The 13,689-nt window shown below is 31.7% G+C and overlaps 2 protein-coding genes across 4 annotated transcripts in view; one reads left to right on the top strand and one right to left on the bottom strand.

The window, feature by feature from the left end:
• The window catches only part of LOC148623347 (U3 small nucleolar RNA-associated protein 25 homolog), a 59,766-nt gene extending 50,931 nt beyond the window's left edge, over window positions 1–8,835 (top strand). For both annotated transcript variants that reach the window (XM_088565134.1, XM_088565135.1), the window contains 2 exons: window positions 331–429; window positions 7,090–8,835. In XM_088565134.1, coding sequence (XP_088421260.1) covers window positions 331–429; window positions 7,090–7,318 — 328 coding nt within the window. In that variant the 3' untranslated portion in view covers window positions 7,319–8,835. The remainder of the gene's footprint in view (window positions 1–330; window positions 430–7,089) is intronic.
• Window positions 8,836–11,553: 2,718 nt separating this feature from the next.
• LOC148623348 (solute carrier family 35 member F6-like) overlaps window positions 11,554–13,689 on the bottom strand; it is a 37,046-nt gene continuing 34,910 nt past the window's right edge. For both annotated transcript variants that reach the window (XM_088565147.1, XM_088565148.1), the window contains exon 13: window positions 11,554–12,482. In XM_088565147.1, the coding sequence (XP_088421273.1) occupies window positions 12,298–12,482 (185 nt within the window). In that variant the 3' untranslated portion in view covers window positions 11,554–12,297. The remainder of the gene's footprint in view (window positions 12,483–13,689) is intronic.

The raw sequence follows: 13,689 nt of genomic DNA on the forward strand, positions 1-13,689 counted from the left end.
TATGCGCCAAGCTTAGCAGTGTTAGATCCCAATACTGTCAGGTTGTCCAATAATATGTACCAAGCTTGGTTGTGTAACAGGCCTATACTGTCAAACTGTCCAAAAATATGAACCAAGTTTAGTGTTGTTAGATACCCATACTGTCCACTATCCAAAAAAAACATGTGCCGAGCTTTGTGATATTAGATACCCATGTTGTCAAACTGTTATTGATTAAGCTTGGCAATAGTGTTTCTACTTGCTTTATTTTTTGATGTTGTCTGTTTTGAAACTAAAATGACCTACTTTGCATTCTTTTGTGTTATTCTTCAGTTGACTGTTTTTTTACAGGTATACTAAAGACAAAGCTGTGTCTAGAGCAAGAAATCAGTTTTACCATAAAAATGTTCATTTTATGTTGTACACAGAGAGAGTTCACTTTTACAGAAGGTGGGTTATTAGCTGTTGGTATAGAAATAGTTAAATTTAAAGATAGTCTTAGAAAGTCTTTCTGGTGGCAGTAAATGATTTAGCATTTCAAAGAAGTTATCACCATCATCTTGCTGGTATTTGTACCCCCAAAACTTATACCCTCCCCCAAAAACCCTCCTAAAAACAAACTTATAATGTTATGGCACTGCCGTCTCGGTCATTGTCAATATATATTTTGCTTCAACTGTAGATAAATCTCAATTTAAAATTGATGTCTCCTACTATAGAAGTGAGACTTGTATTGATTTTAGAAGTTATGACTGTAACTGTTGAGGATAAAACACTTTTCTGGTTTCATACAATAAATTGAGTAAAAGTGTATGGATCTCTATGACATTGTACAAACAGGTTTCATACCACTTCAGTTGGACTTGAACTGATTTATAGGTTATCACCTTAAAGATTTGGGACTTTGGGGCCAAAAAGGTTCTAAAATGAGCTTTTTCTTTCATTGTAATAAAAACTGAATTTGAAATTAAGAGATTCTTTGATATGCTGAATCTTACCGTGTATTTAGATTTTTAATGATATCCCAGTTTTTGTGGTCTTATTATGTTATGATGTTGTCAGCCATGGCATTGTTAAATTTTTTGTTTCCTTTTCATAACTTACCGGGTAAGTTGAAGAAAACCAAATGTCATGAAATTTAGATATAATGTAATTTGCTGCTCAAGAGCTTGCTATTTAAAATGGGCTCCATGGCCCCTACAGTTCTTCAAAAAAGGGGCCGAAAATGGTAAAATAGGTGTCTATTTAAAATTGATGTAGAAGGCTTACTTCTCATTTAATTTTGACAATTATTTTTTTTAATTTGTTTCTAATTAATTTTGTTTTAAGAATAATTAACAGTTTTCTAATAGCATGTAGCATTGTCAGTCTGTAGGGACCAAAGTGGGGGCCACAACTTAAAAAACATACTTTTTTATTTACGGTCTGGTTTTGAAAATTTTTTCAATTAGATTTCTCATGGAAATTCCTGCCTGCCATTCTCAATCAGATTTAGATATTTCTTATGGTTTTCAAGTTAAAAGGGGACAATTTGGCCATCCCAAAAAAATGGTCACTTTTATTTTTGGTTCGATTTTGAATTTTTTTTTATGAAAATTCATGCCCTCATTTTTCAATTAGATTTTAGATTTCTCTTATGGTTTTTGAGTTATAAAGGGCCAAAACAATTTCAAATATATCCATTCTGTGATATGCAAGTTATTGTCCAGACATAATGAAATTGCTTGTTTCATACTCCATATGTCACAGTTCTCAAAATCAACCAAAGCCTTACCGGTACTTCTTTTTTGTACCCCCAACGCATTGTGAGGAGACATGGAAATGCCGGCATCCGTCAGGGTTTTTCCACACTTTCTTTTGTAATGCTCCTACTAAATAAGTTTGTATTTGGTATGTAGCCTCATTATGTGATGTTACAGATTAAGTTTGACTTTGGTTATGGTTGAATGATTTTTACAGAAGTTACTGCCCTTGGACTTAGAAAATTTCAGTGAATTAAAAAGTTTTGCGCTTTTTTTTTTTTTTTTATAATGCTTTTACCAATTGATTTTATCTTTTGTATGTAGTCTTACTGTGAGAAGTTACAGATTAAGTTTGAATGTGGTTATGGTTGAATGATTTTTACAGAAGTTATAGCCCTTGAAGTTACAAAATTTCAGTGAATTTAAAAGTTTTCCACAATTTTTTATTTATCTTTTGTATGTAGTCTTACTATGAGAAGTAACTGATTAAATTCTACTATGGTTATGGTTGAATGATTTATTCAGAAGTTATGGCCCTTGGACTTAGAAAATTTCAGTTAATTTAAAGTTTGAAATGTATCTTTTTACGACAGGAACACTGTTCTTTTATTGGTATGGTACCTATTAGTACAATTTCAGAAAATTCATTAACTTGTACTTAAGTAATTGTCCGGACACAAAAATGTCTATGTGTGCCAATGACATGAGCATCATACGACTACATATTTATTTTATTGAGGTTCTTTGAATCTGACCTTGTTAGTAACTAACTATAGTATGGGTTCATATTTTGTTTAATGAGAGAACTGGTTTTGCTAGGTATTTCACAATCATATATAAAGGATGAAATTATTTACAAATGTTTTTTAAAAATAGTTGATCTTAATAAATAACTTGACAAGAAATTTCCAAGCCACAAAAGGAACGCTGGTATTGAATTTTAGGGTAACTGTTTTAGAATTGGGGGCAGAAAGGAGCATTTCATAGAATTTAACTGTATATCTCCAGTAAAAGAATATGGATGTCTGTGATATTGTTCCACAAAAGTTCAGACTGGGATTGATTTTTGGTTTTAAGATTTGAAACTTCTAGGAATAAGGGGCCATAATGGGGACCAGTAACAAGCATTTTCCTGATATCCACACAAAAATTTTAACTATAAGTAAATTGATTTTTATGAAATGCCATACCACAAAAGGAAGGCCAGGAATGATTTTGAGGTTGTGACTTAAACCACATAGTAATTAAGTGCCAGTAGTGGTCAGTAACTTAACTAAAAATTAATGGATCTCTGTTAAATTATACCACTTAGTGTTAGGTTTAATCCTGCTTTGCCCGGTTTTAATTACCCAAATTGTCAATTAGTTATATAAACAATAAAAGACAAAGGGTTTACTGCCCATGAAGTTATATAGACAGTTCCAAATTTATAGGCATCATACATGAATGTTTCTGTATATATTTATAAGCGATATTTGCTTCACTGTTTTTAACATTAGATATACATGGAACAACACTGAAAGTAATACGTAACTTAATTACAAATATTTTTATCTTATTTAAGCATCAGTCTCTGTAAAAATTAGGCAGTGGGTGAAACATGCTATGAAAAACCCACAGTTTAAAATGTTTAATTAGACCATTTGCATCATCAAAATAAAGGGAAAAAAAAACGATTTGCTGTATCATTTTGGATAAGTGAGTTATAATTTCATTGAAATGCACCAAAAATGAACATTTCAAGGGCAGATAACCGTGTCAAAAACCTCACATTTGTATTATTATATTGAAAAATTTCTGAGCTAATCAAGTTATGCAGAGATCGATGAATGGTCTTTTCAAATAAATAAAGCATCCTTGAGTGAAATATTGTCGGAAGGGTGGGGTGGGGTTTTGACATTTATGTTTCTGATTTTTTTCCATTTTGCCTGATTCTTACAAAAACTTACACTTAAGCACTTTTTATCATAATTAAATATACATGTAACAACATTATAAGTTCTATTAAACAAACTACTAAAATCAAACTTTCTCTGCCAAACTTATCCTAGATGTACTGAAGTGATTTGCCATACTTGGATTCAATGTTTCAAAATTAACATAACCTTCTATTTAAAATGCTAATACTTTGTGAGTCAAATTCATATTGGCATAGTGAACAGCTTGCTCGGTGACAAGCCAGCGACAAACCAATTCGGCTAAAGAATTAATCCTTTAGCCAAGTCAATTAACTGGCTATTTAAATCTCACTACCTACTACAACGCAGGTAGGCCGTCCTGCCACATTGCCCCCTCTTAAGTGTCTTCGTAACAACGAACGACTTTAATACTAACTAAATAGCTAACGAAACCCGTGGGTTTTTTAGTTTGGCACCAAATGTAACTGGAGAGCATGATTTAACTCACAAAATTATACTCCGCCACTGAGGATGGAACCCTAGACCGCTCGATGTCAGGCCAGCGACAACCTGATTCGGCTAAATAATTAATCCTTTAGCAAAGTCAATTAACTGGCTATTTGAATCTCACTACCTACTACAAAGCAGGTAGGCCGTCCTGCCACACTTGTAAAAAGAGCTAGTTTTTTGTAAATATCAATTTGTCATAGGTAAAATTTTAGTTACAAGATTTAAGTCAAACTGACCATCTTGATTTAAGGACACACATCTCATGCCAATTTCATTAAATATACATTCAATATGATTCATCTATTTAAAGCTCTCTGTTCAATTACATTTCAGTTTATACAATAAAGAATACAATAAACTACTTAACTTATCTTTGTTATTGTTAAATCTGTACCAAAATGACAACATTCTTCTTTTAACTCTCACTTCTAAAGGAAAATGCCCCAATTCTACATAAAGCATAAAATTAGGGGTCGAGCTGTGAATCTTCGAAATTATTTTACAAAAACCAAGGTGTATTCTTTTTACAGTTTGTAAATTTTCATAACCCCAAATTTCAGAATCATAGAGTAAAATAGATTCAATCATAGCATCAAAAACATTTTAGTTGAAGATCAACAGGAATGTTCTGGTTTCTAATATTTTTATAAATGCTAAATACAGCTCTTTGAGATTGGTTAACAAGCTTTTTTTCGGCATTTGAAAAATTGCCATTGTACTTGAAAGATAATGTTTGATTGTTGGGGTTTAACGCCCGAGCAGCAATATTTCAGCTATATTCAGACGATCTTGAAAGATAATCCTAGGTAGGAAAAGGTATCTATAATTTCTATATTTTCGTCTTGTAATCTGAATTGAAAATTAATATTTTAATATATACATTTCTGTTTACAAAATATCATAACTTTTGTCTTCTCTACATTTACCTTTAATTTCCACTAATTACAGTATTGTTGAAAAATATTTAGTGTGTTCTGCATGCCATCAGGAGTTTTGGCTAATAGTACAGTATCATCTGCGTACAGAATTACAAATATTCTGAGTAAAATATCAAAATCACGGTCAGCTAGATCTTGCATCAAATGCAATGACGAGCATCCACGATCTTCAAGAAATACCTCAAGATCGTTTAGAAAAATGGAGAAAAGGAAGGGAGACAAGTTTTCACCCTGTCTGACCCTGTCAAACAGAGGAAAAAATCTGATTGTTCACCATCATAATGAACACAGGATTTAATATTATCATACATTTTGTATATAACAGTGAAAATCTTTCCTTTAATTTCACTCCTCTGTAATTTCTTTTACAAGCCCGTTCTCCACACAGTGTCGAAACCTTGCAGAAGTCAGTAAAGGCGCAAAATGATTTCTTTCTGTTAGATTGGTAAATCGATACGAGGGAATTCAAAATAAATAGGTTGTCTATTGTTGAATGTCCCTTTCGGAATCCAGCTTGATTTTTCGATAATAAATCAACCTCATTAGCAAAGTGTGTTAGTCTAGTGTTTAGTATCGAGGTGAAAAATTTTCCTAAACAACTTATCATCGTGATTGCTCTGAAGTTATCTGGGTTCGTGTTATCTTCCTTGTTTTTATACATGGGTTGAATTATACCCACGGTCCAACTGTCTGGTACAACACCCGTATTCAAGACAAGGTTGAATTGTTTAACCAATAACTGGATCAATTTTGGAGGCAGGTTTTTTATATACACTATCCAGACCTGGGGATTTATTATTTTTCAATGATTTGATAGAACTACAAATCTCAACCTCATTAATGTCATTGAAAGTAAAGCTTGGAGAGTTAATATTATTAATGTTAATTATTAAGCTTGGATAATTTCAATACATGTACAATTGTTTTCACATACAATTTATTTTACATTATCATTGTTTGTACCAATCTAATGAACAACAACACCTTCTGGACTTGCAATTATCAGTGATAGTATATTTCCTCTGTAGCTGTTTATAGTTTATGAGAAAGTAAAGATGTAAAAGATTCTGATAGAAAATAATATTCAAATGGTAAATTCATTGAATTTGAAAAAAATATATATACTTGAACAAAATGTAATTAAATACTAAATTAATTACAAATAAAAAAAAATTGAATGATGCAATCAATTAATATCTTCTTCTTTTAAGATTTAGTACAAAGCTTCATTTTATATTTTTGCATACTTCAGCAAAATAGTACACATTGTATACTTATACAAATTTGAATAAGTTTTGTTAGTTGGGTTTTGATAATAAGCGCTATGAGTTAAAGATTTATGGAAAACAATGCATATTCCCCTTAATTTCATAGTTAATCATAGAATACAGATCTTACAGGTAAAAATTATACCTACATTTTAGAAACAGATTTTAATTGTTAAAACATGAAAAAACCCTATGTTTATTTAAACCTTCAATTAAAAGTGGGAAAACCAAGTGCTGTTCCACCATATATAAGCTGGGATTGAACTGGAACCATTTATGAGTAGGGACCTATTTGATTCTGGTCAAATTCATATCCTGTGTCAAATATTAAGTCTGAATCTAAATTCAGAGCTGTATGAAGCTTGAATAGTGTGTCTATAGTAACTGTCAGTAAATCATTATTCTAGCGGTTAACCTTATTATTTACCATTGCTGTCATCCTTACAACTGGCAATGATATTGTTATAGACCAAGTAGTATTGTCCTGTTGTTGATGGATTTGACATAAAATCTTTTATTTGTTACTCAAGTTGCTAGTACAGATAAAAACCATATTTTGAGCTCCTTAAAATTGCAATGAACATGCAAATCAATCTGGAAAATTTTTCCTATTGTTGAAGGATGATTTTGAAAGATTTGCAGAGTTAAAATTCTAGCAATTTGATTTAATTGGCCTCATTTGAAAAAAAAAATATATATATAGCATTTTTTTTATATACAATACCTACCTTTTATTTATTTTTGTTGTTTATAGATTTAAGATTAGAGGAATACGACACATGATATTTTATGAACTTCCGATGTACCCACATTTCTACAGTGAACTGTGTAACATGTTACAAGAGACACACCAAGAGAACACGTGTACTGTCTTGTATTCTAAGTATGACATACAGAAACTAAGTGAAGTGGTTGGAACCGATAGAGCTGCACATATGGTGACATCTTCTAAAAGTGTTCACATGTTTGTTACTGGAGAATAAAGGCTGCAATGTGTTTATATGTTATAAAACTCTTTTTTATTTGCCTACAATACAACGTTTCGTTGTGTGCTATGGATTTTTTATACCACCATATACTTTTGTACTGGGAAGTTATTTTTATTTATGATTACAGTTTGGTTTCAACAAAAATATACTTGAACATAGATAAATGTTAATCATTCTAGTAGCCTTGGATATTCTATCTGTATTCAATTATTTTTTCATTCAGTTATGAGAAAGAAATCTGGTATGTAGTACGATTTAAGTACTGCTCTGCCTAATAACCAGGCACATGCAAATAATAGGTGATCCATGCATTTCTTAATTCAAAATATTTTTTAATGCTTATCCTTCTGTTAGCCCCATAGAAATTTAATTAGGAAATATAAGTGCAATTAAAAGTAGTCCACTGGAAATATTAAAACTTAAAATTTGGTTAGGTTTTACTACAGAAAAAAATATGGGAAAATTTCCCACCAGAATTTTTACACTCTGAGCAGTAAAAAAATATTTCAAGGTATATAGGAAATCCCAAATATTTTTTTGATTGGATATCTTTCAGTACACCTCATAGAAACTGTATTGAAAAATGAAAGTGCAAATGAAAGTTGTCCACTGGAGATATTAACACTTAGATTTTGGTTATGTTCTACTACAGAAAAGTACAGGAAAAACCACCAAAATTTTTACACTATAACCAATCAAAAAATATTTCATGTTCAGTAGCAGATCCAAGGACATGGAGATAGGAAGAGTTGTTTTTAGGACCTAACAAATGTGTTTATACCATTTAATTAATTATCTTAAGATACTGTGAAAGTACTTTAATTCGGATACCAATTTTTGTGGATCAGGGAAGAAACACAAGTTCATGGATTCTTGAAATTGTGGTTTTGAAGTTTATAGTACACACATCAATGGGAATCTACTATTCATTGGGAACCAGATTTCGTGGTTTGACCTACCCATGAAAACCACGAAAATCGGTACCCCACAAATAATAGTACTTCACAGTATGATGAATCACCCCTGCCTGGTTTTTTGGCAGAACCATAATTTTCAAAAAGTCTTATGGAACACAAATTAAAGTTCTTTCATGCAGGTAGATTTTGTCCATGCTGGTAATCAATTAATATCATGTCAACAAATCTGCATGTATTTTCATTACAAATATTACAAATTAATGGAAAATGTATCATTGTTTCTTTTTGTATGACTGCCAAAAAAAATTGTGGTTGTATTATATTATGATGTAGTCGTTGTCTTCACAGTTATTTTAATTTTTTTGTTTCTGTAAAATAGCTTAAGTTGTAGCTCATCAATTTCATGAAAATATGTTGTTACTTACTGATAGAGGAGCTTGCTATATAAAATGGGGTCACTGGCCCTACTGTTCTGATAAAAAGGGACCAAAAAGGTTTAAATATTTGTTTATCTTTCCATTTTGACAATTCTTATTTTCAATTTGTTACTTTTAAAATTTTGTTTTAAGAATATTTAACAGACTTAAATCACAATTATTGTTTTCAGTCAACTTTTAAGCTCACCTGGAGAAAGGCTATGTGAGCTATTGCCATCACTTGAAGTCTGCCGCCTTGTAGTTAACAATTTTTCAAAACTCTTCTCCTCTGAAACTACTGAACCAATCAGGGCCAAACTTGGCATGAATATTGTGCATAGAACTATTGTGAGGATTTTGATCAATCGAAAAACATGGCACAGTTACTAAAAATAGAGCATAGGGGTCAGACAGAACTTAAGTGCATATATCTTTAAAACCTTTAGGTTAAGCCAAGTTCTTACATAGAGTAAAAGTGTTCAGCATGATGAGATCTATCTTCAGTGTAATTTTTATTTCATCTGGTAAGCCATTTTGGAGTTATTGCCCTATTTTGACATTTTTTTTTTTGCTCTTTTAAATGTTTTTAATTTAAAAAATCTTCTTCTCTGACATTACTCTACCAATTTGATCGGAATTTAGTATGAATGTTCGGTAGGACATTTTGCAATAGAAATGATGTGGGGATTTTTGATCTGTCTAAAAATATGGCAGCCATTTCTAAAAATAGAACAACTATGATAGATAGAAACTTTCAATTGCTGAAATGATCCTTATGATAAGTCCTACTGAATTCTTCTTGATTCAAATTTTTTGGACAGGTTCTTGTTATATTAATTGCCTTTGAAAGGCAAAATTCAACCAGGTGAGTGATTCAGGCTCTTGGGAGTCAAAAACGTGAAGTAGAAGTTTTATAGAAAATTAAAAGGAACCAATGGTCATGGATACAAAGAATATCTTGAAGTTAAGTGACATTTGCTTAAAGTATTTTATCAAAGCGTGAAATCAGAAAAAAAGACAAAAAAACATCTGCATTTTTATACCCCGTGCAATGAAGTTGAGAAAGGTATAATGTTTTTGACCCATCCATCCATCAGTCCATCTTCAGTTTTCTGGACTATTTTTCTAAACACTTGCAGATATTGACATAATTTTTGTTATATAAATTCACCATGATAAGTTACAGGTCAAGTTAAATTTTCGTTCTACTCTGTTGATTTTTATCGAAAGTACAGGCCTTGAACTTAGCCAAATTCACAGAACTAACAGTTTTCCTGACTTTTTTTCTAAACACTTGCAGATATTGACATGATTTTTGGTATATAAATTCACCATGACAAGTTACAGGTCAGCTTAATGTTTCATTCTGTTCTGATGATTATTACCGAAATTACGTGCATCGTGCTAGAACCCTAACAAATAGGCTTCTGGAACAGGGTTATGTTGCTACAAGATTGAAGTCATCACTACAGAGGTTTTATGGTCGTCATCATGAACTCGTGGATCCTTATGTTGTATCCATCTGCGTCATGAAAACTGATTTATTCAACGGGTCATAGTTTTCCTTTCCTCATTTGTCTACCCCGGACTTGACTTTTTATGAGCAACTCAGCGGGTGTTTCTAGAAAAGCAGAGGACGCTTACCCTACCGGTGACCTGGTCCATGCTCCCAGTTTTTGGTGTAGTCTGAGTTGCTCATTTGCTTTTGTTGCTTTGTATGTATGATTTTAGTTGCTTTATGTTCTTTGTTGTGTATGTCTGTTTTCTGTGTCTGGTCTTTGTCTCTGGATTACATTCTTTTGATTACCGCTGTAACCTTGGTTCCCTTGATTACTCTTGAACATAGCCAAATTCACAGAAATAACAGTTTTCCTGACTTTTTTTCTAAATGATTACAGATATTGACATGATTTTTGGTATAAAAATTCACTATGATAAGTTACAGTCAACTTTACGTTTCATTCCACTCTGATGATTTTTACCAAAATTACGCGCCTTGAACTTAGCAAATTTCAAAGAAATAACCAATTTTTGGATTTTCTTTCTAAACACTTGCAGATTATGATATGATTTTCGGTATATAAGTTCACTGTGATAAGTTGTAGGTCAAGTGCACTCAAAGAAATCACAGTCTTGAATTTGAAACTACCATTCTGTGTAACAGAATTTAGTTAGAAGATAAGGTTTAAAGCCTAAAAAACACTCTTATTCCTTTTTTTATAGGGGTCCTTCTACATGTATTTCTCTTACGAACAAATTTACTTGAGTATCCAACATGGGGACGTGTGGGGTATGCCAGCGGGCTCACTAAGGTTCTTCAATTATTAAAAAGTGCCAAAAATCAAAAATTTATAGCAAACAAAAAGGATCCTTTCTCAAGACATTAATTTTTATTTCATTTAGAGAATTTTTTTTAACAGGGTTTGCTTTGGGGATTTCTGGTTAAAACAACTCATACAAATACTGACTGTATATCCACATGTGATATATACAAAATATTTGCTGAAAATTTCATCATGCGAAATCTCCTGCAATTTGGAAATGATTTGCAGGAGATATCCTGCAAGGCAGGTCCAGAAAGTTAACAGGTATGCCTGTGACCATGAATACAATAAATCCTTAGTTTTATGGCATTTGCTGAAAGCATTTTTCAGTTAGAGTGCGAAAACAGAAAAAAACACCCCTTTTTAATACAAAAAGTCCTATTACTCAAGAACTAAATGTTCAAAATTAATGTATGTTATTGGGAGCTTTCTTTTATCAATATAACAATTGACCAAAGTTATATTCAAATGGCTTATAGAATTCTGGAGTTATTGTACGAAGTGTTGAAGGCGGATAGCTGTCAAAAATTGACAGGCCTATTAAAACCATTCCTTTGGACGGGTGTAAAGACTTCTGAAGTTCTCAATATTTATTTACAAAAACATAATTTAGATACGTTTTACAATGAATTACATGTACCACATACTTATCAATACATACTTCAAAGGCAGCTGTTAATATAATAAGGCAACTACCAGCTGTCAAAGAAGCATCCTCAACATTAGGCAAATTAGAGAAAGAGATATATCTGTCAACAATCAGAAAAGTTTTCAAATCATTTGACACTATAGGTTCAAAGAGGTTGAAATTTAAAAACAAGCCACTTTTAGAGAAATGTCTACTCATCCTTTCTAAAAACAAGAGGCTCCTAGGAGCCTGAATCATTCACCTGGTTATATGTTTGTCTTTTAGTCAAGGGCAAAAACTCTAACAAGGAGATGTTTGACAATTTTTACTCAATGAAGACTTCAGTAAGACTTATAAGGATCATTTCATTCTATCTATTATAGTATTATAGTTTTAAAAATATTGGCTGAAAACTGCTAAAAACATAATATTTGGCCTTTCAAGGTTAATAACTCTAACAAGTCATACCAAGTCTGGTTCCAGTTGGTCAAGTTGTGTCTGAGGAGAAGAGTTTTGAAGAAAAAAAAAAACGACAACAGATGCCAAGTGACAGTAATAGCTCACATGGTCTTTGGCAAGGTGAGCTAAAAAGTGGTTCCAGTTTTTTTCTCTTTTTCAAGTACATGTAGTTGAGCATGTTAAATGTTGAAAGACAGGTTTAAAGTGATGGTTGTAATTAACTACTTGATCATTTATTCTGCATCAGTGGCCTAGTTTCCTCATCTGAATCACTACCATGCTGAATATTACCATGATGACCAGATTGTATCACGTCTTGTACCTCAACTGGTTTTCTAAGACATGTAATGCAAGGAACCTCAACCAGTTCATTATATAGAGCTGTACCAATTAAAAGGAATAAGAATCCATCCACTGGAACAATAGAAAAAAGTACATCTTATAGTAATGAACATATCTTGTGTACTGGTTTAACATCAAATGTTAAACTATTTCTGCTCATGTTTGTTTAGTTAATATGAAAATATTATGGTTTAGACAATTGCTTAATAAATGATATGATTCTGTCAGACACAAAAATTCATATGTTACCATAATGGTCAGTAGATGCTTGGGATTCCTGGCATAGTTTTTAATTTTCTTTTGTCCATCAAGATGAGTAAAGTTTTACTAATTAGAGTAACACATTTTGGATGATTCTCTCTCAGTAAGGACATTTAAATCTTCCATTGTTGTCAAAATTTCTTATATGAAACTTTAATTAAAGGCAAAATTAATCTGAAAGGCATGATCCAAGGCAGCAGGCATTTGATTTTTCAATTTTTGGGAAGAGATAAGATAAGAATTAAAATATTGAATAAAACTTCAGCCTGAACAAAGTCCTATTTTCAAAAGCTTAAAAGTAAAAAAAAACCTAGAGGCCAAAGAGGGCTTTCATTGTTTTTCTGGTACTCATCTCTTTGCCTTTTGAAATTTGATGACAGGAATAAGGAATATTCCATCAATTGAAACATTTTGCTTATCTGCTAGAGTTCGTAAAGTACATGTATAAGCCAAAAACTGCAAAAATTACTATTTTTCACCATTCAAGGGCATTACTCCTAACTAGAGTCTTTTATAATCACAACTTTCATAAGGCTGATCATAAAAATCATTTAATTTTACACGATAAAGAATGACCTTATAATAACGAAGATAAGTAATTCATCAATGTTTAATGAAAATTACTAGGAGAAATTTTGCAATTATGGGAAATCCCCGTTTTTATGAATAAAGTATAATAACTAGAAAATAGAAAATCTAACAATTCTGTGCACAATTTCAAAGAAAAAAAATCAAATATATATAAAGATCTGCACAATCATTTGACTGATTGTCCAAAATAGGAATCAACCATTTTTCATGAAATGGTCCCATAAATCTTGGAAATGTAAAATCAGATATTCATAAAAAATCAAAATGATGCTAACATAAAAAAGTAAAATATAAACAATTAACCATAGTAATTTGGTTATAGTGATCATGCTGTCTGTTCTAATCCACAACTCCTCTCAAACTACTGAATGGAATGAATAAAATTTTCAAACATTCTTTATCACATGATGCCATCATGCACCTCCTA

The sequence above is a fragment of the Perna viridis genome, chromosome 2 (assembly GCF_037379345.1).
Source record: "Perna viridis isolate PV_CMFRI_1.1 ecotype Kerala chromosome 2, ASM3737934v1, whole genome shotgun sequence".
NCBI lineage: Eukaryota > Metazoa > Mollusca > Bivalvia > Mytilida > Mytilidae > Perna > Perna viridis.